Raw genomic sequence first — 27,150 nt, 5'->3', positions numbered from 1 at the left:
AAACTTTGCCAGTTTTGTTTTACTTTTTGCAAAAATTACAAATTGATTTTGTTTTATTTTTCAAATTTGTTTTTGTTGAACATTTTTTTATTTTTGCAACAAATTCGACAAATCTTGTTTATACTTGAAACAATTTAGTTTTACACAGTTCAAATGTTCGCCGCCAGCTGGCGCTGCTCTCCCGATAGAGGGCGCTGCGCGCTTTGCTTGGCGACTGTTGTTGTTGTTGTTGTCGTGTTGTTTGTTATAGTGTGGTATGCCTGTAGTTAAGTGTAGTAGTTTAATTTTTGTTGTTGTTTACTTATAACATGCTTTTTGTTGTTGTTTAAACGGTGACTTCTTTAAGTTTTGCTGTTTTGTTGTTGGTTTCTTTTCTTTTTCGCTTTTTGCATTAAAATTAAGTGTGTTTTGTTTTGTTTTTTATATAATTTTTCATGTAATTTTTTCTGGGTTTTTTTCTCATTTTTTGCTTGTTTAAATTTTCTTGCTTTTTGCTTTTCTCTTTTCTTTTCTTTATGCTTCGTTTAAGTGTAAGTTCTTTTCATTTTTTTTTATAAGTTTCTTAAATGTTGTTGTTTTTTATGTTTCTTCTTCTTGTTGTTGTTTTGTTTTTTGCTTAACTCTTTGTTGTTTTTTTAAGATCTTTTACTGGGGTCCATAGCAACAGCGCGGCGCGATGTTATTGCGCACAGCTACAGTCTTCGTCAACATCTTAAAAAAATAGAAAGGCTTAAAAAGAAATAATTTAACGCTTCACTTCGATGTCATCATAGTCACGAATTCTGAAATGATAGAAAGAAGAAATATATAATTAGTTGGCAATTTCATAAACACATTCAAAACTTAAATTAAGATAAAATGTAGCTTTTTTTAACAACAATTTTATTCCTTTCTTGATCCAAATTAAATGAAAGTTCAATTCAAAAGAATTCTAGTTAGTAGCTTGTAAATTTACAAGCAGCATTTACAATGAACTTGAGCACTTTACAATGGACAATGCTGAAAATTCTGTAACCTAAAATAGCTGCATTAACCTTCCGTCTCTTAAAAAAGACAACAACTAATCATTATAATGGTTCGACAAGCATTACAACAACATCAAGAATGCCAACCAGAACTGCAAATAGATTTGTCGTACGCCGAGACCCAAAAGATTTCTCAACTAATCAATAAGACAAATAGGCGAGTCACAAGATGCTACGGGGCCGCTGACTGACAACGACGACGACGACTGATGAAAAGCCGCTGAGAACTCGTATAGGCAAGAAAAACGGGGGAATATTTATTAAGTGCCGCTGCCAGACGCGCCAGATTAAAAGACCATATAAAAATAATGGGGGAAAGGCAAAAAATAACGAAATATGAATTCGAAGAATTTGAAATACGCTGTGCGGGAAAATTTAGTTTATAGAAAAGGTACGAGATGGAATCAAATGGGAAATTAAGGCAGGATGGAACTAGGTGTTGAAACATGTTCCATTTCAAATGTTTCAAACAAAGAAGTCTCATTTCTTATAGCGCTCTTAACTGGCACGATGAAACATGTTCCGTTTTAAACGTTTCAGAAAAAATTTTACATTTCTTAACAGTTAAAACATGTTCCATTTCAAACGTCTCAAAAACCAAACGTTTCCTATAGTGTTTCTATATGGCAAGATGAGACATGTTCCATTTTAAATGTTTCAGGCAAGAGTTCAATATTTCAGAAGAATTTGCAATGAGTAAAGTAGTGAATACGAAATAAAGGAAAATTAAACAGTGTTCCACTTCCAACATTCCAACAACAACAAATATATAAAGAATGAAAGTTGACAGGTTTGGAAACAAAATAATAGCATATTTGGAAAAATTAAGGAAAAACTGGGAACAAGTGAAAAAGTCGAGAAGTGAAAGAGTGAATAGACCCCGTTCGGCGTGTACTCTATACTCACTTACTTTGCTAAGTATGTGAACCAAAAATAGCGACTGCAATCAGAGCAGGAAAACGAGACAAAGAGCAGTCGAGAGTCGCGATAAAGATGAAAAGTGATCCAAAGGCAAGGCGCGGGCATTGTTCGATTTGAACTGATTTTCATTTTGCTGCTAAAAGCTGAAGATCATCGAGCGCGCAATCAGTGGAGATTTGTGTGTTTGGGTACATATTTAATTAAGGGGCGATTGTGCATAAAGACAGAGAGAGAGACAGCGAGGGAGGGAGGGGGGACAAATTGGCAACGCTGTCACCGAACGTTGGCCGCTGAAACGCTTCCGCAGCTGGTTGGTGCATTCGTGTCCCCGATATATCAGGTGTTTGCATGCAGCTCCTAAATATAGACAAGTGACTGCCTCCACAAACAACACAACCCCATTCCCACCCTCCAACCATCCCTTGCATAAGCAGCTGCGATGCTTTTGCTATTCGTTGATGCATTTGGCCTATTCTATTGTTCTATTGGTCTTCTGCTGCTTCAGCCTCTTGTTGTGGTCGCGCGCATTTTTTAAATATTTGCAGCATGTGAAAAAAGTTAACCTGTTGGCCACACCAAATACGTAAGACGCGACCCACAACACCTGATTGATGACCTGTGACTGACCCAAACTGAGGGCGGGCAGACAATTAGATCTACCCAGATCTAACACGGGATCATATTATAGCATAAATAGTACACTTGAATCCAACTATTTCTCATTTCTCATGTACCAGATGTTTTATAGAGTTAGCTTAGTTTTCATTTAAGTTTAATGTTCCTAATGCACACTGTTTCTTTCAGCTTTATTCTGCATTGTATTGTGTTTCAGTTCCATTTTTTTTTGTGTTCTGTGATTCTTATCCTCCATAATATATTCCTTCCATTAGTTCCATTTTATTCCACAATCCCTGAGTTCAGTCATAGTGTGTAAGGGAAATATATAGAACTGTTTCCTTGTATATTACGTAAATGTAACTTTCCCTGTTCCTTAACCACATTCTTTCTTTTATCTTTATTCTGCATTGCATTGTGTTGCAATTCTAAATGTTCAACTTTTATTGGTTTTCTGTCATTCTTTTCCTTGACCATTACCATTATACATTCATTCCATTATATATAAAACCCATTCCACATTTCTCGAGTGCCTGTTTCCAGTTGTTTCTGCTTAAATGATTTTACCGTTCCAATCCATATATTAATTTTTCAATATATATATATATAAACATATTCAATATATATAGATTTATATAGCAATCTTTCCACTCGTTTCACGTGAACGTTTATCCCTTTTTCAATTTCGTTTGTTTAAGACAATTGATTTTCCAAAAATTTCACATTCGTGGCTCCCCCCACAAACTGAATCCTTTATCTTACACTCCTCTATAGTATAATCCATTTAAATGACCAAATTCCGCGCATTTTGCACGTTAAGTAATAAACTTTGCAGCGTAAACTGTTTTAAAAATAAAACGTTATTATAGGCAGAAACGCAACGTTCGATATGTGAACTGAATGGCAAAAAGTTCAGGGGGCACGCCCTGACAACCTTTCCGTTATTATCTCTTCTGACACGGCACAAATATGCAAATGGTTTGGTTTTGTTGGTTCTGTTTCCGAACCCAACCCAAATCGAGTTGGCGTAAGAACGTTTGAATGTTTCTCATCATGTGTTCGGGGTTGGGCCTTGACATTTCGCAGTTTCTTCTTCTTTTTAGAGCAAATTTTCTTAATGGGTTTGATTTCGAGAATGTTTCTTTGCGTTCGGGGTTTGGGCGATTAAAATAAAATTTAAACTCTATTTTATGGTGCAAAAAGAAAATATAGAGATGTTTTTCGATTCGGCCCCGCAGCCCGCACTCCGCACTTTTGGGGCTTTTGTGGCTCTGCTGTTTATCTTTCGTCGTTTTGTTTACATTCGCCAGCTCATACTCGGTTTTTTTCCTTTTTCTTTTTTTTTTTTTTTTTGTTTCCATACATTATTTTGCCGCGCTTCTGTGCTAATGTTGAATTTGTTTTTCTTTGTATTTTGCTTAACATTTTATTTGATTTTCGCCTCTGTTTCTACGATTTTTTTTTGCGTTAATTCTTTTATTTGCTTTTTCGCCTATTTTCTGACAACATTTTTATATTTGGCATGGAGCCAAAGTAAGTCTCATACTTGTGCATATAGCTATAGAGTCGGGTCCGGCCCATTGTTTGCGCTATATAATTTTCAGATGCCGCACAACACCCCGCCGAAGAACCCCAAAAAGAGCCGCCCTTACCAACAAACAAGCCAAGACAACAATAAAGACTTTGGTTAATTGGCAAAAAGCAAATGGCAACAACGAGCATTTATTTATGTTATGCTCATTTCGCTATATACCATATAATATATATAATTATATATATACTATATATGTATCTAGGTGTGCGACGACGGGGTGTTTGGGTTGTCGGTCAATGTTCAAACAGCTCGCCAAATTGCCTGCTGCCAGTTATTGCTGTTCCCTTCCCTCTTGCTCACACTCTAGCTCTTGTTCTTATTCTTATTTCACCTTCTTGTTGTTGTTGTTGTTGTTGTTGTATTCTTTTGTTTTTGAGATTATTGCACAATATTTATATTTGATTTTAATTGTTGTTGTTTCACTTCCCTGATGCTATTGCCGTTTAACATTTATGTTTTTTTCTCCTATGAAACATTTCACTTCGCGCGCGTAGGCTGGCTGCGGAAAAGCCCGCTGGGAATAAAACAGCTGACAAATGTGCAAATGCGACCATGTGATCTGAGTGCTGTAGCAGGCAGCTGTTGAGGGGGTACATAGTAGCACAAAAGACAACAAGAGAGAACGTACAAATGGAGGTCAGTCGCAGCAGGCAGCTTAGTTAATTGGAACAGAAGGGAACAAGTTAGAAAGGCGTGAAAGAGAGGAGCCAGGACAAAGGCAGAGCGAAAGATATAATCAAGAGCAGAAAGGATAAGTGCACTAATAGATGATGGTAGCAAGATGGGGATATGAGAGTGAGAGAGAGTAAGAGAGAGAGAGAGCAAAGGTAAGAGAGAGAGTAAGAGAGAGAGAGCAAAGGTAAGAGAGACCGAGAGACAGAAAAAAAGAAAGGGAGAATAAAAGAGAGAGACAGAGAGCGAGAGAAGGAAAGAGAGAGCGAGAGAATGAAAGAGAGAGAGAGAGAGAGAGAGCGAGAGAGAGAGAGAGAGAGAGAGAGCGAGAGGAAACAGAGAGAAAGAGCGAGAGAATGAAAAAAGCCAGAAAGAAAGAGAGACAAAATATAACAACTTTAAACTAGATCTCTTTTTTAGTGGTATCAGCGTAGAGAGTACAGAGTAATAAACGAATGAATGTATATTTTATTTTTATTTTGTTTTTTATTTTACCTACTTCTAAATATACCATTTAATTCTGTATATTATATCCGCTCCTGGAAAACTATTAATATTAAGTTTCTTGAATTTAAGTCTTTCTCTCTCTTACAAATATTGCAATCGCATATTTAATCCCAGGTAAACACAGATGTCACAGACTCGCTCATAATCTTAAAATTAAGTAACTGCTGCTAATGGAATGTCGTATACAATTTTGATTAAAACAAAAGTCCACTTAGTAACGCTTGACGTTTTGAATTGTGGCCACAAAGCATCTTTTGGCAATATAAATTAATAATTTTATATGACAATTAAAACCCGTTTGATGATTAGATTTCAACGAAATAAATTCTGTAATTTATAACCAAGTTCAAACACAACACAAACAACAAGAAAAAAGAGAACCATTTCATAATGAACTTTCGTCTTATCATCCGACTTCGAATTTAATAAGCTGATTAGCAACTGATTTGGCAAATCAAATTATTAACGCAACAATTAATGCAACTGATTAATTTACTTCCCAAATAGATTGTCAGAGCCCTAATCAAAACTCGCACAAATGCCATAATTTGTAGGTTTTCCCCGCCTTGACTTTCAACAAGATTTGTAGCGTTCCGCGGTTGCGAAAAGGGTGTACACCTATTTTTATATGGTTTCAGTTGGTTATTTTTATGTTTTGTTCATAAATTGCTTGTGATTAATCTATTTGATCCGCGAAGATTTTGCGCCAAACGATTTTTATTTGAACTTGAGGCACAATTTCGGTGTGCGTTCTGTTCAACTCGATACGTTCTAGACAAATATATATATATATATATATATATATATATGTAGGTATGTATATATATATGCACATATATCTCTGTGTATTTGGCCGACATTTGATTGCTATTGCGGGGCAGGTGCGGACGCGGTTTTTGTTGCTTCTAAGTACAATCAAAGCAACGCGCTAGGGGGCGCAGGGCGGGTTTGAGGGTGGGAGGTGGAAGGGGGGCGTACGACACAGCATGAACAAAATCTTAACACCTTGATTCTATATTGCTCCTTGTATATAGTTTTTCTTCAGGGTTTGCTCTCTACTTTGCTCAATTGAAAATTCAATTTTCAAGCAATTAAATTAAATTTCGAAGAACACACAAAAAGAACAATTTTTAAAAAATGTAATGCCATGATGTACTCGTTCATACCCTAGAACGAAGCGTTCTAGTTTCTGTATAAACAATATTTTTAATGAGGGAACAGTAGAGGAAATGCAAGAAGTTTGAGCTTTTGGTATTTGAGTCCACAATTAATATATAAGAATAAATTTTATAATTCTTTCTATATAGATTTTAGACATATCACGGTTTGTTATCTTCATTTATGTGGAGAAAAATAGGAAGTGGAATTCTTTGAAAGCAAGGCCTTTAATTGTTCTTAGCGAGCGTTTACTGCACCTGAATGTTTTCCTATATATAAATTATTTGAATCTGGATAAAAAGTAGCTAAAAAATAGGAATTGTTGTTAGCGAGTGTTTACTGTAACTAAATGTGTTTCTAACATCAATTATTGGAATCTTTGTCTAAATAAAAAAGATAAATGACAGCACTTTTCTCATGAAAATTCAGTTAACTATAGACTTCTATAGAATTCAAATATGTTGGAACTTCCAAAATGCTCTTCAAACTGAATTAGAGGGTATTAAAAAATGCGATAGACATATATATGTGCCAGGCTGCTGCTGTCTATAGAGAATTTTGCTCGCAAAAAAAAAAGCGACTAATGAATCAGTTTATATAAAATATCATGAGTAAAAAGTAACGCATGACAAAACAAGTGCCAATTGTGACTCAAATATAGTTCGAGTGTGCGTTGGGTGTGTGATTCAATCGGCAGCTATGCGAATGTTTTGGCATCGCACACACATAACCCAGCAATAAGTCAATTGTACACATGCAATTACCAAAGCCAACAGCAACAACAACAACTGTTGTGCGAATATCCAATTAGTGGATGACATGACACGACACAACTACAACAACAACAACACGACACGCGACAACAACACGTAAGCCAGATAAGTCCCAACGTTGTTGTTGTTGTTGTTGAGTGTGGGGGGGGTCATTTTATATGAGAGAGAAGGGGGGGGGGGGGGCATATGCTTACCTTCGTAATTGACCTGACCATCACCATCGATATCAGCCTCACGGATCATCTCATCGACCTCCTCGTCTGTTAATTTCTCGCCCAAATTTGTCATTACGTGACGCAATTCGGCCGCTGAAATGAAGCCGTTGCCATCCTTATCGAACACTCTGAAGGCTTCCCGAATCTCCTCTTCGCTATCGGTGTCCTTCATTTTGCGTGCCATCATGGTAAGGAATTCTGGGAAATCAATTGTACCGTTGCCTGGCAAAGTGGGGAAAAGTTACAGCAATTAGTTGCAAATTCTTGTTAAAATACGATTTTATTATTGTATATGTATTCATTTTCCGTTTATTTGGAGATTTAAACCCAAATTAAATCAAATATATTTATTATATTTATGTAAGTCTTCAATTTCAAACGAATTTCACTAGATTTTAGCTGGGAACTTATTTCGTTTCATTTGCCCTGCTTTAAAGTTTACAACACATATCCTAACTTAAGGCCAGTGTGACCAGTCTTTTTAATAATCAATTGAAAATAAATTCATACTATTTGATCTATATAAATTTATTTAAATACTCGTTTGGCTTTCTTGCAAATTTTATGGGTCTTAAGTTTCCAATCCCGATCATTCTAAATTTCGATTGAAAACTTATTTCGTGTCATTTTCATTGTTCCAAACTAAGTGTGACCTGTCTTTTAAATAAACTGTGCTTAAATGTTACCAAAGCCATTTGTATACTTGAGATCTATATAATTATATTCCAAATAATCATCGTAAGTTTTTACTAAAGTCTTACAAAAGTATTATTTATAACTATTTCGCGCAACGAACTTTTGTTTATGTTTCATTCTCATTGTTTCAAAAAGCTGAACTCACTGTATTAATTTATTATTTAGCTCTGTTTAAAAGGTCCAAAAAGCGCTAAAATGTATATCCGATTTATTAGTTTTAAATTCATTGTAGAGAAATATACGACTACCAAAAATTAATATATTTTCATTCGGATATTCAAGCAAGTTCTGCATTGCCTGTTAAACCACGCATTTTAACAATATATCTTTACAGTTTCTCACCTCCATTAAGAACTTCTGAAATGCTCCCCATTACACGATTGTAACAAATGTTCAAGCCATGAAATTCCTTTAAGAGCGTTTTACCTATTTCCACACTTTCCCTGGGGCAATTTACGAGGCAAACATATTTCTTTATTATGAAGTTGGCAGCTGACTGTGGCACGCCCTCATTGTGTACCTGTCGGCTATATAAACTAGAGCTCTTAAATCCCTTTTGGCCCACACACACACACACACACACACACACACACACACACACACACACACACACACATATATAAATCCCCTCGCAGCCATAATCAAGTAGATTTTCATATTTGTCTAAGCCCGTGCCGTATCTGCCCGCCCCGCCCAAGCCGCCCGCTGACCTAGGTCTGGCTGAAAGGATTGGCTCAACTTTTCGCATCTTTTTTTCTTTATTATTTTTCTTGGCGTGGCACACGTGGCGTATGCGCAACATTTGTGGCGCTGATAACTTTACTGCTGGCCCTGGCCAGATAAGCCCGAGCTGCTAAGCCCTGTTTGGGGCGTGTTGGACGGAGCAAGCTTCGGAGGTTAACTTGAGGTTTGCGTCGGGGCACAAATGAAGTGGCCTCTGCCTCTGCCTCTGACTAAAACTCTTGTTAGACTAATTGAAAAAGTTTTACTTCACATTCTGTGTTTAAAGTTTGAGCATAGTTCGAGTTGTTTTTTTTTTCACTTCCACTTCTGTTGTTGTTGTTGGGGTCGGCCGTTTTTATGGTTCTCCATTGGCCAAAAAGGAAACTTTTCTTTTGCCTAACCAAAAAACTTTCCGTCGAACTCTGAGGCCTTAATTGTTATTGACTCTGGGGCAGGGCCTGGCACATGTCTATTGCAAAAGTTTTCTTTTGATAGCATTGTGTATTCTATAAAATGTATAATATAACCAACTAATGTCTGCTCTCTTAATGGTGCGTGGCTAATCTTTGAAAATAATGTTACGATTATGGTTTAGGCTCGGCCCCTTTTCATGACTGTCTCAAGGGCTTGAAAGAGTTTGCCAAGCTTGGGCACATTTTATCTTTTTCTAACTGGTGCTTGGAAAGTTTTTCCACGAGAGCCACTTGCTTTTTCAATTTTTCTTTGTGTCGCTGTTCCTTAACGTTTAACATATTGAGTGCATATTCTTTCATTTCCTCTTTGTGCTACAATCTTCAACATTAAACTTGTCGGTACTTATGTCTCAACTGCTATATATATATTTCCCTTCTCCTTAACACAACTCTCTCATGATTCTTATTTTTTAATTTTGCTTTGTCTTGCTGTTCCTTAACGTTTTACATATTGAGTACGTAGTCTTCTATCGCATTCCTCTTTATGCTACAATCTTTAACATAGATATATTTCCCTTTCCTCCTTCTATTGATAACCTTCAATTGCATATTTCTTTTTTGTATGCTGTTCTTAAACGTTTCACATATAAATTTATTTTTGTCTTATTGTTGCATTCCTATGCTTTTACACACAATATGGAAATGCTAACTCTCATTTATTCCTTGCCATTCATTGCTAATCGAAGTCAACTTTTAGTTTTGAGTAGAGTGGAGTTGCCAGCCTTTAGAACTCTTTAATTCAGTGTTTTTATTCATAACTAATTTATGATTTAGTATTATCATACTTGCTCATGTCTAGTGTAACCCATTTTTTTTCAGCACTCGCACAATTACAAATCAATGTTACCCCATCGTTTAGCGAACATTCCTTAAAACATACGATTTGTAAAATTAATGTTTAGCTATCGTATTTAATAGCCGCACACGCACATGCAGACACAGACGCAGTCAATTATTGCTGCGCTTGCTCAAGTTCAGATACAAATACAAATCAATTCACACGCGCTGTTGCTCAGCTACTCTCCGAGGCCCAAACGAAAATAAGACGATTAACAACTACATTAAATCTAAGCAAACAGCAAAATAAATATTGAAATCTTTATCATAAAAAATGCTAGCAATGAAAATTGAACAACAAAAAATAATTATTATGATAATTGAATTGAGCATTGAAATAATAAGCAAAGAGAAAAATATAATCTTAAGCACATATCTCGGGAAATAATGGGGTGTTTCGGGTTCGTTTCGTAGCGCCATGTTTATACACAAGAAGAAATCAAAATATATATTCTATTTTAAAACATTATTTTGACGCGAACTCTGTCGCTGAATTTGGCTAATGCGGACTCTTAGGATTTCCCCAATACGAAAAAAGAATTTGAAAATAATCATAAAAATAAATACAAATTTCTTGCCATTTTTGTGTGTGTTTTTGGCCAACTAGGTATATGGTTGGGGAACTGTTAGACGCGCCTTAGACAAAAACGCTTTGACAAGGCTCATATGATGACGATGTCTTTTGCCAATTTCTGATGCCAATGTCTGGTGGTTTTTGGTTTCCATTACCCATTACCCATTACCCAGACGAGTCATCTTCACACTTCCTCTAGAAAGCCCGGCAAGCAACCGTTTTCCATTTCCCTCTATACGTTTCGCAACGTTGCGCAAATTTTTGCAGACAATTTAAAATTTTAATAAGATTTTTTTCTTCTTTTTTTTTGCAACGCTAAATTTAGTTGGTTTGCTTGGGACAGACTCTTTATAAATAACACATTGGGATTCCTTGGCTTCTCTGCAGCAGCTTTGACTTTTATTTTGCTTCTTTATTTTTGCACTTTTCTGCACTTTTCGCTTGGCTTTCAATTTATTTCATTTCCATATAGCTGGACAATTGTTGTGCCATTTGCAACTCCCAAGACGACACCCCGAGGAGGCGGTTGACGTGTGGATGGGGCATATATGGGGGGTCCAGAGAGCGGGGGAGCGGGGGGCGGGTCTCTAATGGCGTCGTTTGTATGCGGCTGCAGTTTTTGGACAACGTCGTCGTCGTCGTCAACCAACTTGGGCGATGCCAACAAAATTTTAAGTAATGAATGTTTAATGTTTCCGTCTGTTGTTCACAGACTACAAAATTTACCCCACACACACATGTGTGTGTGTGCATTTCAAATATACTCGTGTGTGTATATATATTTTATATAATTTTATGCACGAAATGCCATTTGCCCACTCAGATCGTAAAATCGGCGAGATAATCGCTATACCCCCCGGGTTACTATACCGACAAAATCCCCATGAATAGCCATGTGAATAATGCAAAAAGTGAATGAGTGCTAAACAAATAAATCTCAGTATAGTGCACAGCAATTCTAATATCTAATATTTAACTCATGTAAACTAATTACAAGTGAACACCGAAAACAAATTACTGTAATTGTAATTGTATTTACGACTGTCAGACAGTGTGACCAGCCAAAATGTGTACGCCAAAATTAGGCTCTTTTCACATTTGTTTTGTTTTCTTTTAGTAGAGCATAAGAAATTGTATTTCTTTTTTAAGAAACCCATTAAAAAGCATTAAAATTTTGGAATTTTTCACACACAGTTTTTGTAGTACGAAGCGAAGAAAAAAAGAATAAAAATAAAAACAATTTCTAGAATTCTAGAAACTATTTTACTTGCCATAAACATTTATATTTTATGCCTTGTTTAATATCTAGGCTAAAATGCTCGCTATTTTAGAAATGAGCTCAAGCTGAGTGTAATTAGAATATTGTTAGGGATAAACTTTAAATTAGAGTCCGATTTGAAGTGTATTTTTTTATATATCATTATTCATGAAAAGAATCCTAGCTGCCTGGATAATATGAGGATTATATTTTCTACGTGAAACAGATTTGGAAAGTTGAATTAATTTCGGAACCGAAACGTTCCAGTTTGCAAGAACATTTCATCTTAATCATAATCATTATAATCATCTGTTCACAAATACATCCTTGTATGTATATCGAGAATACAATGCCATTTATACTTGCATATGTATTTATATTCATATACATACACACGTACATTTTTACTCCGTCTTCAACTCCATTTCGTAATAAAATCACAACTCTACCACACATATGCATACATCGACTAACACACACGCAAACGCGCGCGTGCCCACATATGCAAAAGAAAGCCTCTCTCAAGTGCCGTGAGCCAAGCAACTATTTTTAGCTCCGCTGATAATCATCAGTCAGTCAGCCAGCTAGTCAGTCAGTCAGTCAGTCAGTCATTCGGTAAGTCTGTCATTCAGTCACCCAGTTGTTTCTATTTCGCTTACTCCCCAACTGCTCCGTTGCCTATCCACGTGCTTTATGTGCTTGTTGTCCTTTGCGTTATGCTTGACGCATGCGCTGCGCAGCGCCTTTTTGCAGACTTTGCCCTGGATTTTTCATCACATGCGCATTTTGCACGTGCAAACGTACAAGAGGAATCAGCAAGAACAACAACAACAGTAACTGTAACTCTAAGTAACAACAACAGCAACAGCAGCAACAGCAGCAGCAGCAGCGCAGCCTCTGCAGGCAGAGTGGAAGAGTAAGAGGATGATAGTGCTCTGCTGCAGACATCGCGTGAATAAGTGAGAGAGTGGAAGCTGATGGCTGCTGCTTCAGATGCTGCTACGTTACTGCTGCGACTGCTGTTGCTGCTGCTGCGACTGCTGTTGCTGCTGCTGCGATTGCTGTTGTTGTTGCTGCTGCTGTCGAATGTGGGTGACTTTGGTTCGGTGCTGGAATTTTATCTCCTTGCACTTTTTACTTGTTACACTTTGCACTTGTCGCTCGTTTGTCGCGTTTTGCTTGTGTGCGTGCTGCTGCCGCTTATTGGGTGGGGCCTGTGTTTTATTTTTAAGCTAATTGTCGGGCTTTGGGCATTATGCAAAAAGCAACAGCACAAAACGAAGCGCGCGCACGCACGGACGCACACACACACGCACGCACATACATGTATGCATAAAAAAGTGATTTATTATTTGTGAAAATTTATATAGCCCGAAAGCAAGAAAAAAAATATATATAAAAGAGATATTCTCGACACATTTCACAACTGCTAAAAATACATATAAAAAGCCACACGAGCGTTTTCGCTCTCTCTCTCTCGCTTTATCCCTCCCTCTCTCGCTCTTTCTCTTTTACTCTCTGGCCAAAACTGTGCAGTGTTGAGCAGTTTTTGGTGCAAAAGGTGAAAAACCTCAACGGGCGACACATTTTCATTTGGCCGAAATGGCGCGCGGCGCCTATCGCTCAATTTCTTTTCATACGCTGTTAAAAATAATTTATATACTTTTTTTTTTAAATTTATACTTTTCTCTTTTTTTTTTGTGTTCAAATTCTTAGCGTTGCTCTAAAAGACACGCTCCCAGTTTGGGAACTCAACCACCTTTTGTCAAAAATCCTGTGTGCATTTTTGACAGCAGCCAGCCCGCAATTACAATAACAACAACAAAAACAACAACATTAGCCAGCAAAGCAATAGCCAAATATTTTTGGCCTAATCTATTTTTAATGGCTATGACGTGTTTTTGTTGCATATTTTTAGCCGGTCGCAAAAGAAGACGCGAGAAAACACGAAGAATTCGTTGTCTTCCCGTCCTTCCCTCTGGCCGTCCGTCCATCCGACCGTCCGTCTGTCTGATCTATTCATTTTCACAGAGCGGCGGCGGCTGCATTTAAGAATAGATCTTTGCAGTTATCGAAGAGTTTATTATTAGCTTGAAAAGGGTTCAAAGCAATTAGCGCAATAGCGAATATTGTAAAAACGAACCGATCTCAAGTGAAACTAGTTCACGAATTCGATAATCGAATTCGAACTGAGTATTTTTCTCTTTGAGAAAACCCTAGAGATCACCAAATCGTTTACGAATGCGACACAAAGAGGAATGGAATTGCGAATTATTGATGCCAAAACTCTATCGCTAGACGGTTTCAGTTTTATAAACCCATATATAAAATGTCCTACGTTTACGTAAGCGATTTAACTGAAAAAAATGTACTCTATAAACTAGACCTACAAAGTAACAGATAGGTATATTCCCATATGAACAAAAAGTTTCTATAAATATCAGCTTAAAAATAAAACGTTTACGAAACGAAAACAAAAGAAAACTGCAAAACTCTGAGCTTAGACAGGACTCTAGCTCTAGTCGACGGTTTCAGTTTTATAAATCCATATATTAAATGCCCTACGTTTACGTAAGCGAAACTCTATAATTAAACTCTATTAAATAAACCTACAGAATTACAAATAGTTATATTTCCATATGTGAATGCTTGCAAAGATTATCTATAAATATCACCGCAACAATAAAATGTTTCCTACAAAGTTACATATTGTTATATTCCCGTATATTGCAATATATCAACTTAAATATAAAACGTTTACGTATGCGACACAAAGAGGAATCGAGAAACCTCAGGCTCTCGGAATAGCAAGCACCCAATCCCACCCTAAAGTGACTGCTAGTTGATATTACACATACATACGTAGATAATATTAATTGTTAACTCACCATCGGCATCGACCTCGTTTATCATATCCTGCAGCTCAGCCTCTGTGGGGTTCTGTCCCAGGGAGCGCATGACTGTTCCCAATTCCTTTGTTGTGATGGTGCCATCGCCGTCTTTGTCGAATAGCGAGAACGCCTCTTTGAACTCAGCGATTTGTTCCTCTGTCAGCTGATCGGCCTGTAGAAACGAGACGGCAAGAAAGACAAGAAATTTAACCAAGAGAAAAGACATCGTTTTGTTGCTTAATTTCTTATTTTTTCAAATACCATAATTCAGCTTTCGATTGAACCAACTTGTTTCTATGTATAATATTTGATAATTAATTTGCTGTCAAGTTTATGAAGTGCTAATGAATGATGAAACTGGCGACGACTACTTGATGTTATTTAAATGCCAACAAACTGGCAAGTATTGCCCGGCCTTGCGCGGCAAGCTTTTTCAAACATGGGCAGTAATTTATAAATAGTAAAGAAAATACGTCAGAAAGTTTGGATCATCAATCAGTCAATCCGTCAAGCAGTGCGTGTGCTGATTGACACAAACTGGAATGCAAATAAGGACAATTGTATCTTAGAAAAACAATTTGCAATTACAATACAATATGCGTTCCAAGTCAAAGAGCCCCAACAACCATAAAAAGACACGAGAACAATAAAAATGTACCGAGGCGCAAATATGTCGAACCATTCGTGTTGGTGTTGGGAGGACGGGGGAGGGGGATACGTCAAAGAAAAGCGGCATTTGAATAATTTCGCATATTGTTTGCACTCAACAAAAGGCGCCACACAGACCCCTGCATACATATGTATGTCTATAGATACAGTTGTTCTCATATCTCGGCGATGGTATCTAAAAAAACAAAAAAGGTGTTGGGTTCCGCTGACGTCAGTTGTAGTCGTTGTTGTTGTTGTTGACGTGTTTCTTCTTTTTAGGGGTATACAAAAACGTAACTAAAGCTGCATGAGAATGCTCAAGGTTTGGGCAGAGTTTTTTTTTTGAAACCCTTGCCTAGGCTTTTCCGGCCTATAAACAAACCTGTTGACAGCCGCGGCACCCAGCGAAGCGTCAATTTCATAGCGTTTCGAGTCTAATTTGTTTTGACGGACATGTCTTATGCATCAATTTTAATATACTATATACACACATAAGGCACATAAACTATATGCGCAGAGCGATAAGGTCGGCGCTCCTATAAAAATAAATAAAATAATAATAACAAGAAAGCAACGACTCGCATATCAAATATGATTAAACACGAAATGATTATTTTTATAACCTACGTCAGAGGCGAATTGTTTCAAAATAATTTTATGCTTTTATTTATGGTATTGATTGATTTTGCAAGCTAAGCTCGTAATACTCGTAGACTCGTAAGTCCCGGTCGTTTCTGGGTAAACATTTGATCGATTGTAGAAAGCGATTGCCTGGAAATTTATTATTTCTAGGCTATTAAAACGTGATATGAGATCATTTATGACAGTTTTCTTAACTAGTCAACCGTAAAGATTAAAGACAAAATCCTTTTAAGTTATACTAAGGCAAAAATGATATAGTCGAAGATCGGATAAAGAAACTTTGTATCACTTATTTTTAAGATTTTTAAGATAACCTGGATAGCTACAATTAAATAAAAATGATTTCATTCCATTCCATTTCATTTCTATGATTAAACTGTTTGGGATGACGAAACCTTTTGCCAAGAAAAAACTTTTTCTAGACTCGTATAGAACAAAACGAGCTTATTTGTGACCTCATTTAGCTTATAATAAAGCATATTCAAGTGTAAAGATTTTGTTTCTAGATGCAAACATTTTCCAGACCCATTTCAAAGCAATTTAATTTCGATTATAAAATTTCTTAGATTTCTATATTAATAGGCTAACTTTATCGAGTCACATATCGCTCGACTGTTTTTACAGCTAACTTTTCAGTCAATCTGAAGTGCAAAGCGCTTAGAATGCCTTAGATAGGGCGACTCTATCAATAAACCCAAATATTTGCTATCTAATCAATTGAGGGGGGAAGTAGGGGGAGGCCATATCACTTCAAGGCGTTCAAATGTTATATAAAAGACTTGTTCAAATGTTTGATCGCAGCACCCACACACATACATACATATATATATGTATGTATATATATACTGTATATGGTCAACTTCCGTCGAGCTTTGGCAAAACCAACACCTGAAACTATATCTAATCGTCTTCGTCGTCGGCAACTCGAGAACGCCAGGTGTATTTGTACATATTTACAGTGGTCTTTGGCTAATTTGAACTAATAAAAATGAAAATTCTTTAGATATTGTTATCGACCTAGAAATTTACAGTTTTTACAATTCATACAGCATGCTCAATAAATGGAAGAGTATGTTTTTAGGTTTTCGATCGATCGACTTTGAATTAATTATTAATTTTTGTGAAAATACGCCATAAAAAATACATTTGAAATAAAACATAAACTCAAAGAACACTATAGATTGGCCAATCAAAATAATAATCTATAAAACTCATACATTTTTCAAAAATTGTAAGTAATTTCTAAAAATTCCGCACATGGCAAAAATTGACTTTGAAAGCAAAGGCATTTCAACCACTGTAACTACCGTATATATGGGTTGGCATCAATTGAAAATCGGCTTATCGCTGGGCTAGATAAAAGGCTTTTTTTCCTTTGCCCAGTAGTAAGTAGGTTATGTCATAAATGTGAGTCAAAGCGCCCGCAGCAAAGCCAGATTAAAGCTCAGTACGTTGGCGCGCTTTAAATATGGCAACGCCACCCCCGTGCGCAGCGTAGCCAGATCGCAGGCGCTGCCTAATTGTCAAGCCTTAAATGCGCGGCTGACGCCCACCTTAACGCCATATTGGCAATGCTGCACACCTGGCTGCAATGTTTCAGTATGCGTGCGTGCGTGTGTTTGTATTGAGCTTTCAGGCATATCACATGTGATACAAATGAAGCATAAACATTACTTTTAATAGCTTTCACGTGCTATCTCTCTCTCTTTCCCTCTCTTTCGTTTAACTGATTAATTCGCCTGTTTGCATTTGGCTAAATTCTGCCAACTTGTTAGCCAAAAAACCGGCAAATTGCGGTTTATTAATGAACTTTGCAAGTAATTTTTTTCCGTTTTAAAGCCGAATGGTCAGGGCGAAAAGAGAGTTGCCGGTTAACCGGTGCCAACCGGTTATCATTGGCATTAAGCAATACATAAACGCCCATACACACGCATGCATATACATACATACATGCTTATATATGTACATACATACATGCATCTAGCTTTTATTTTAACAAAAGGAATTGCTGTGCTAAATGTGCTGTCAAATGTTTTTTGTTAGCGCTTCTGATGAACTCAGCTATATGAGTCACAACAAGCCACAAAAAAGAAAAAAGCATTTCTGAGCTCAAGTTATGGCAAAGAAGAAAAGCATAATAAAAAATAATTTGCTGAGCGGAAATGAGAAGACAATACGAGCTGTATATTTGATGAGATAATGCCGCGCGGCGCGGCGCAGTCAACAAACTTTGAAGATCAAGTTGTGTTTATCTAAGCCCTCCCCCGCGCGACAGCATGAATCACGTTTAATGCAAAACCAAATATTGAGCACGTAAAACGATTTGTTTTAATTAAAAACTGTTTGCATTTTGCGTAAGCTGTAAAATATATTAAAAAAGAAGAAAACGCTAATTAAATTAAGTGACGCGTGCTGCAAGCAAGAGAAGGTTCGCCGGCGACGTTGACTGTGTGTATTCTCTTATCAGAACGCAAACGCAGCAAGCGCTAAAGCCAAATAAAAAAAAAAAAACGTCGAAAAGGCAGCAGTAAAATGAGTTGAAGAAAAAAAAAATTGGATTATGTGCGGTTAATGTGGCGACGTCGCCACGTTTGGCGTCTGGGGCGAAGAAAAAAGAAAATAATTTTTTTCTTTTCTTCATTATGCTGCACGCTGCACACGTTTGCCCGTTACAATGAAATTCTTGTGCGAATGGCAAAGTAGAACAAGCAGCAGCAGCAGCAACAACAACATGGTCAAGCAGCGGCGGCAGAGACAGAAGCCAAAGCAGAAAGCGAAACAGCAAAATAACCGCAATGCGGCAAATGAAACGGTTATGGAAGAAAACAACAAAACGTAGGCGCCGCAACCGACCAACTGAAAGAGAGTGTGAGCGAGCGAGCGCAACTGCGAAAACGCCAAAGAAAGCGCACGCAGATAAAAGTGCGCGACCAGAGAGCAAAAGCGACGCAGTGCGAAAAGCGATTGATAACAAATGTGCAGAGCGAGCGAAACGAAACGCAACCAGGCAAAACTGTGTGAAACGGTTATGTGGCTGAGTGTGAGAGAGAGAAAAAGAGAGCGAACTGCTGCGCGCATACGAAACGGTTAAATTGAGCAAATAAACGAAACGCGACAAAGCGACGGCGGCCAAGAATTCCAAAAGCTAAAGAATTTTTGCCGTTTCTTTTCTTATTTTTTGCTTATATTTTTCTTTCAAGCGTATCTAACCTCAATTTTCGTGGTAAATAAAGCGAAACGAAATACAACGAGAAAGAGCAAATTGCAAGGAAATATTAAAATGCCGGTGGCGCTGCTGGAAGCAACGTTATTTTTGTTCTTGTTCTTGCTGCTGCTGCTGTTATGTTGATTATCAATTTTGTCTCACACACAATCATTTTCCCCATATGTATGTATTTATGAGTAGTGCAAATTACGCTGATAAAGTAGCGATTGGCAACACTTTTTTTATATTTTCGATTTTGTAACCAGTTCGCCTCTGCTGCAATAAAGTAAATTCTGCATTGCACACACACACACACACACACACACGCATGCTTTCGAGTGTGTAATACAGCTGCCAGCGGAGCCAACGCGTCGCCTTTGCATGGCGCAAGGGGTGGGCCGGGGCGCGTTTTTGATAACGAGTTTTTGCTGATTTGCTTTAGTTTTCTGCCTGCCATACGTCAATTATATGGGGCGGGCGGGGCGGGGTCATCTACGCGGGGCTTGTTTTTCAGGTAAACCCTTCACAGCACTCGTCTCATCTAGGGTCGTCAACAACTTTTCAGGCATTCAAATGTTGAAATAATTGTGAACTTGAAAATTTTGTTGACGCAAAAATGTATGTATATATTTTGTATTATTTAAATAGATACATTTCCCATTATTTTAGAAACAGATTTTATATTAAAGCATAGCGTGAACTAATAAAAAAAAAGATTGATTTATCCATAATTTCTAATTGGAATATATGGCCCAATAAACGGACATATTACTGTGCGATTTTATTCAGAAAGAAAACCAAATAGGATTCATGAATAAATGAAAACAATTCAAAGATGCAATGAGAAAGTAATAGCAACAATTTCAATTTAAATAATAGCTGAGTAAGGATTTATTCTCTTCATTATTTATTTACAAATCAATAAAATAACAAAGTAGACATATAAATAAAACAATTATATCAAAGACAATTTTAGAGCAGAGAAAATAAACAATATTTAGCTGAGCTTTCAGGCGAAAGATTAAGAAGAAACTGTTATCGATAATCTGTATATAAAAGAATTGGAAATAGGTATTTTGATTTGAACCCTTAATCTCATCTTTAATCTAAAATTTGTATTCTACGGAATGTCTTTTAGTGTCTTCTGTTGTGTGCTCTAAAAACAACCATGACAAATGCATAAAAATGCTATCTACTTCGATATGATAAAGAAAGTAATTATTTGTTCTGACGCCTCTTAAAGGTGACTCATTAAAAACTAACCCTCGCATAAGTTATAAAAACTAAAAAGAAAAAACATTTTCTTGAGCAGGCAGAAAACCAGTTTCCGGTTTCAAAAGTGGCTTTTGGCCAAGGGGGTGAATTTCGGCACAGCTGCTGCTGAAGGGCTAAGGCCAAACGTAATCCAATTGGACAAACAAGCAATTGGCGCCTGCACACGCAGTACACAAACACATTTACGCACACACGTACAAACGAGAACACATGTCCAATTTTAACCTTTGTGTCTTTGAGATTTCGCCAAATTGTTGAATTTTCAATGGAAATTCTTGTGTAAACAATGAATCAAGTTGGTAAGAGGGGTGAGGGGAGGTGCTGTTGCAAAATTTTATGAACTTACCATTTTTGTTGTTGGGTTTTTGTTGTGTTTGGAAAGAAATGTAGCTAAAGGTTAATCCGCTGCGGCTGCTGCTGGCGGCGACTTTTGCTGTGGTATGTGTGAGTGGAATTTACGTGGACGACGACGGCGACGCGCGTTCAACGTATAACTTGTAAATTATTTGCGTTTTAGGCAAATTTTTTAATAACACACTGTAAAAGATCGAGAAGAAGAAGATGAAGAGAAAATGCACGTTTGAAAACTGCTGTGTGAATAAACGGGACCAGCAACAACAGCGAACAAAAACAAAAACCAAGCAGCGTCGTTGCCGGCGGCGAACACAAATGAAATGAAGGAAACCAAAAAATGATGCGGGGCAAAAAGCGACAGAAATGTTAACATCGCCGTCACCGCCAACGTCGCCGCTGGCAGCGACGCTGCTTTTCTTTCGCCGTGGCAATTTCTTGTTGCTATTTGTTGCTCTGCCGAATTTATGTATAATTTTTTTTTTTGGGTCTTGCGTTTTTCTTCTTTTTTTATCTTTGGTTTTTGTTCAGATATTTCTATTGTGCGATACAATTGATGAAACACACGCGCGCACACTCGTTAATATATATGCAAATTGCTCGATTTCGGTTTATACAAATATTTAAACTTTTTGAATTTTCTTTTGTTAATTTTGTGTGGGTTTTTTTTTCATGGTAATCACGCTGCCTGACTAGAAGTCCTCTTCAATTTTTGTGGCTTGTGTATTAAATATTTTGCTATTGTGGGTAACTCACGATCCTAATCAGAACTTGCGTCCGTAACGGTTGACAACTCAATTGTAACTGTACCGTTTAAAAACCGTTAGCGTACTACAATAAATTTGCGCTGTTGGGCTGCTGTTTGGCTGCAAAGCAAATGTTAAATGGCCGCTGTTATATGCTCAAATGAGCTGCACTCGCGTTCGGCACTGCTCAAGTGAGCTGCTAGCCAAGCTGTTATGCTCAACGGTGCTGTTAATCAACATAACTGCTGTTAATTTACGCTCACTGCTGCAAGCAAGCAATTGAGCGAAACGGTTGTGGAGCGAATCGGTTAGCTGCGCTCTCCATTGCGTTTTCTCGTTTCTGTCGTATTCGCTGCTTTGCGTAAACGCTATAAAGAAGAGGCAAAGTGTAAAGAAATGTTGAGGACGAATTTGCAACAGTCGCGCCGGCGCCTTTGGGCGACAAATTATGTGACAGCTAATTGCATTTGTTAATAATATTTATGAGATTACACGGATCAACAATCGGGCTTGACCTTTGGAAATTATGTGCGCCTGTCCTTGTGACCAATACGCTGATCCTACGTTGATCTTAGCCTCATTTAGATTAACATAAAACACACCCATGCTTAGGCACACACATGCTCACGCATGCATTTTATGATATTGTCCATTCAACTTTTGGGCCCTTCTTTGGGTCAGTTTCCACATCATTCTCTTTGGCCGCGCTCTTTTTGCTTTTACCGTTTTTTTTTTGCCGCAGCGAATTGTCGCAATGTGTTTTTCTTTCCTTTGGCGCAATGTCGTCCAATTCAACGCATGCCAACAAGTTAAGCATGTTAACCTCTGTAAATTAGACAAGAGGCAGCGGGAGGGTGCGATGAAGTAACAATGCAGCAACATTGGCCCAACTGCGACGCTGACGTCGTCACTGGCGATGGCGACGTCGACGGCGACGACAGCAATGCGCCATTTTTCGCCATGAAATTCGGCTTGGGACGTCTTTTGCTCTACGTCCGTCATTCAGTGTGTGTGTGTGTGTGTGTGTTTGGATGTATGTGTGTGTTGGGTAAACATTTTGCAAGCCAGCGAAGCCCCACAAGCCACAGCTAGAGACCTGGCCCAAACCCCAAAAACCATTTTCTCCTTCCATCTGCGACTTGTCAAAGCTTTCGTCGCAATGCGTTCAAAATTGCTGAAAATTCATTTGTTTGGCTCTTCGTTTACACAAGTTTTTTTTCCATCCTTTTTTTGAGGTTATGCTGTTTAATCTTTTATAATTTCATAAACTCGTAGAACTCGGCGAACTCAGGCCCAGCAAATTGAGTGTGCATATGTATGTGTGTGTGTACATACATATATGCAGTTTTAAAGATTTAAATTTAAATTCATAGAAGTTGTGTAAATGGATTTAAAGACAAAAGAAATCAGTTTATGAGCTTTAACCTTTATAAGAATAACCCCATGGAACTCAACCTCTAGTAAACCTAGAGACTCCAAACTTGGTATATGGGCAGATAAATATGCATATTTTATTTTCATTTTTTAGCAACAAATTTGGTATGCATAAAGATGTTCATATAAATTTTGAATACATAGGTTATATTTACCTACATCCATATTTTAATAGTATGTGATTTATGTTTTAATATACATAAATGTTTAAAACATAGATATTTCAAATATTCAATATATATTCGATTATCTGAACTAACTTCTGTGAAGTTTTAAAGGTTTAAAGACTAGTGCCCAACTTCTTAAGGATCTTTATTGTTCCTTCTGGCATTCAAGATAAACATTTTACTTTTTACTTCTTTTGTATGTGAGGAGAATAAAAGCTAATTACCGTGGCACATCTAGCCATAAAACAACCGGAAAATTCTCAGTGTGAGTTCGCTAATTGTCAGCGGAATAAACTACTGCAATTACGCCGGGGATGATGGCATTTTAATAGAGCCACTAAAAGGTGATTTCCTTAACGTTTTGGCCCTCTAATAAGTAGCAGTTGGAGCTGACATTAAAATAGTTTTAGCGTTTAATACACCAGTTTCTACGAGTTTTTTTTTTATGGGCCAGTGACAAAGGAGATGTGAAGAATGTGTAAAGAAGAAGTCTAAAACATGGGCTTCAGAGGTTTATATCATGGTTTACATAAAGGTTCCATTGGATGTCAAAGTTTTCATAAAGGAAATGATGTTTTGCGAAAAGATGTATGAAAAAATTCCGCAAAATCCGGAACACATTGTAGAAAAGAATAGCCTAAATTCAAAGAAATTTCAGTTATATTATCCAATAGTTAAAAATGATCTTAAATTGAAACCATTTTTTCAAGAGAGCCACAAAAAAGTTACGAAATTAGTTTCAGATATTTCGTCTACAAATATCGAGCCTTTTTTATGTTTATTGTTAATGTTATGTTAATGTTGTTAGTGTTAATGTTAACCTTACATAGATGAAGAAAAATATCATTTACATGCTCCGTTCACTTCTTTTTCCCTTTTTTGGCGGCTTTCCGAGCTTTCTTCAGCTTAGCTCGGCGCCATTCTTGCCAATATGCTTGTATCTTGCGAGCAGCCCGATTCATCATGAAGATCATAATTCTCTGTTGCTGCTTGCGCTGTTCCTCCAGTTCATATTGGACGACAATCCTATTGTAGATGGCCTCTTCTTTGCGATAGTGTACCATGAAATCATCCAATTCTTTTTTTGCCGCATTATACATATCCTCCAATTCAAGATTCTCTCGCAATTTTTCGCCAACATTCGAGTCGTACCTGTGTAGAGCATTCTCAAGCTGAATCAACAGTTTGTTTCTGTTCCGGGGAAATAAAGAGATATATATATATATAGAAAGGTTTAAATGTATATATAGTTCTAATAAAAATAGTAAGCAATTAAAAAGTTTGTAGAATGGTAGAAAGAGTTTTAGGTATACTTGGATTCTTAGCTAAAGTTTCTTTTTTTCACTTAAATTTCTTGACAGATATATAGAAAACAGGTGAATTGTTTTGTTTAATTTATTTACACAAGCCTATGTTATCCGTTTATGTGTCAACTAATTCATCTTGTTCCTTATTTAGATAAGTTAAGAAAGCAATAAGCTTACGTTTCCCTTTTATGTGTCAACTACTTCATCTAGATTCTTATTTAGATAAGTTAAGAAAACTATCTAGTTCCTTATTTAGATAAGTTAAGAAAACAATATGCCTGTTTTCCTTCTATGTGTCAATCTACATTCTTATTTAGATAAGTTAAAAAAGAAGTATTTGTTTTTTTTTGAATGTGTCAAGAACTTCATCTAGTTCCTTATTTAGATAAGCCTGTGTTCTTTCTATGTGTCAAGTATCCTTTAGTTTATCTCTTTAGGTCTTATTTACATACTTTTCAGCGCGCAAATCCTTTTCCCTTTCCGCATTATTTGTGATCACCTTTTCGTATTCGGCTCGCGCTTTTTCCAATTCCTCCTCCAATTCAATTTGCTTTTGCATGCTCGCCTTGTGATTCTCGCTTAGAGTTTGACTATGTTTCTCACTGTTAAGCGTGGAAGAACAGTGGGAAATAAAAAATCAATAGTTTCTCAGATACCTTTAATGAACTCACATTTCGTTCTGGATGCGCACATTGTTCTTCCACTTTCTGCTGGCCAGATCAGCCTCTTGTTTTTCTACTATCAGGAATTGGGCGGCCCGTCTCCAGCGCAAAAGCGCAGTCTTTGATCTTAACTTCTTTTTGTAATACTCAATGCGCTCCCTTGTCTCTTCTCTCTCCTGGTACATGATACGCAGCTGACGCTCCATGTTTATCTCAGCCTTGGATGTGCGCCACAGATGACGCTTGGCCACGTCCAGGATCGTTTCAAAGGCAATTAACAGTGTTTTATCGTAGGCAGATACATTATTGAGATACCTTGGAAACATTTCGTACATCTTATAGTTCGATTGAAAATAGTCAATCGTTTGGAGGACTTCGAAATTAAACATCTGTGTATTGACGGCATCTAAACCCTTCAGTCTCCTTAACAGATTTATGGCCGGCTCGTAAGCGGTGTTACGCAGCACAGGTTCCACATTATCCAAATCACTGGCCAATCGGGGCAATATGATCGATATTTTGATCCGCCCAATAGAGGATTCCAGCAGTCGTATAACATTATCGATTTGTGTTTCACGTATGCGCGCGAAATCTGCGTGGAATTGTAGCTCGCAATGTCAAAAACCATATACCAAATGTTATGCTCACCTTCTGCTACCGATGCCTCAACGTGTTGCATGTCTTCACCTTATTTAACATATATATACATACATAGATAGATATACAGATGTTTTATCTATAATATATTTACTTTGTGTCTGTATTCTAACTTGGGGACTGTCTGTCTGTATTTCTTTGTGAGTACTGAACAATATTTATTCGGACAGGCTGTTAGAATAACAATTTTGTTACTTGGCCAACTTGATATGCTGCTAGGTAACGACAAATACAACAAATGAAAGAACTCTCCGAGTTAAAAGAGCTTAACATCTTGGATATGTTGCCCAGATCGATTTTTTCTATGAAGTTTCTTTTATAAATTTTCAATATCTATTGGTAGTAGAGTCTAATAATTTTCTATGGATTCTTTCTCATAGATTTCCTAATACGTTTCTATACAGTTCCCATAGAGATACTTGATATTTACTAGATAGATAACATTTGGATTCTTCCAGAGAATTCCAATGGAGTTTCTTTAGGATTCACATTAAAATTCCATTGGAATCGCGTCTCTCAGGGTATAATAGATAGTTCCAAAGGAGTTCCTTTAATGATCCCAGAGAACTTCTATTACAAACATGCACACGAAGTGCATATGCCCTGTTGAGCTAATTGGGCGTAGGGTATAAATCGCAGTTTGTGAGCTAAATATAGCATGCGTGTGCCGCGGCTGGGCGTGGGTGTGGCACTTGTGGGCGTTGGATGAGCTATGCAAAGTCGTAAAATGGGCGTGGACTGGAGATTGGTGGAGGGGGGGGGGGGAGAGAGGCGTGTTTGGCAGTTGGTTTCAGTTGTATTTGGGCCTTGCCGCCTTCAGGCACCCTGCAAAAAAGTTGATGCAAGAGACGCCCGGCTGTGTTGTTGGTAGGGAAGGGTGCTGTCTCCGGGGTAGGGGGTGGCGTGTGTCGCATTATGTCAACTGGCATGGCATGAATGAAAGCTGCGACAGGCAGAAACAACGGCAACTACAACTGCAAAGCGAACAGAGGCAATGCCAGCGGCATTTCCGTTGCCTGAATGTGTTTGCCAGGAACAGGAACAGGCGTTACGAGAACTTTGGAAGAAGAGGAAGAGGCGTGTCCTGGCAATGGCAAAGCGTAAACTTCCATACAAAGCGCTGA

General features: G+C 37.5%; 2 protein-coding genes across 3 annotated transcripts; both read right to left on the bottom strand.

The window, feature by feature from the left end:
- Window positions 1–215: 215 nt before the first annotated feature.
- Window positions 216–21,963, bottom strand: Cam (Calmodulin). Of its 2 annotated transcripts, XM_064681684.1 has the most exons (5): window positions 21,810–21,963; window positions 21,049–21,239; window positions 14,930–15,104; window positions 7,460–7,702; window positions 216–782 (listed from the first exon to the last, which is right to left on the bottom strand). In XM_064681684.1, exons 2-5 carry the CDS (start codon window positions 21,049–21,051, stop codon window positions 754–756), a joined length of 450 nt encoding a protein of 149 aa, XP_064537754.1. In that variant the 5' UTR covers window positions 21,052–21,239; window positions 21,810–21,963; the 3' UTR covers window positions 216–753. The 2 variants fall into 2 exon arrangements, with proteins under 2 accessions (XP_064537754.1, XP_064537755.1); XM_064681685.1 differs by lacking the exons at window positions 21,049–21,239; window positions 21,810–21,963 and adding an exon at window positions 15,194–15,324.
- Window positions 21,964–24,133: 2,170 nt separating this feature from the next.
- LOC135428004 (inner centromere protein A) lies at window positions 24,134–26,183 on the bottom strand. The gene is made up of 5 exons (XM_064681791.1): window positions 26,121–26,183; window positions 26,018–26,056; window positions 25,379–25,961; window positions 25,160–25,309; window positions 24,134–24,591 (listed from the first exon to the last, which is right to left on the bottom strand). Exons 2-5 carry the CDS (start codon window positions 26,046–26,048, stop codon window positions 24,261–24,263), a joined length of 1,095 nt encoding a protein of 364 aa, XP_064537861.1. The 5' UTR covers window positions 26,049–26,056; window positions 26,121–26,183; the 3' UTR covers window positions 24,134–24,260.
- Between the last annotated feature and the right edge of the window lie 967 nt (window positions 26,184–27,150).

Source organism: Drosophila montana, unplaced genomic scaffold (assembly GCF_035044405.1).
Source record: "Drosophila montana isolate Dmon_TW-CO22-7 unplaced genomic scaffold, ASM3504440v1 contig_2438_1, whole genome shotgun sequence".
NCBI classification, from domain to species: Eukaryota; Metazoa; Arthropoda; class Insecta; order Diptera; family Drosophilidae; genus Drosophila; species Drosophila montana.
Note: the sequence above shows the minus strand (reverse complement) of the source record. Positions and strands in the feature narration are given on the sequence as shown.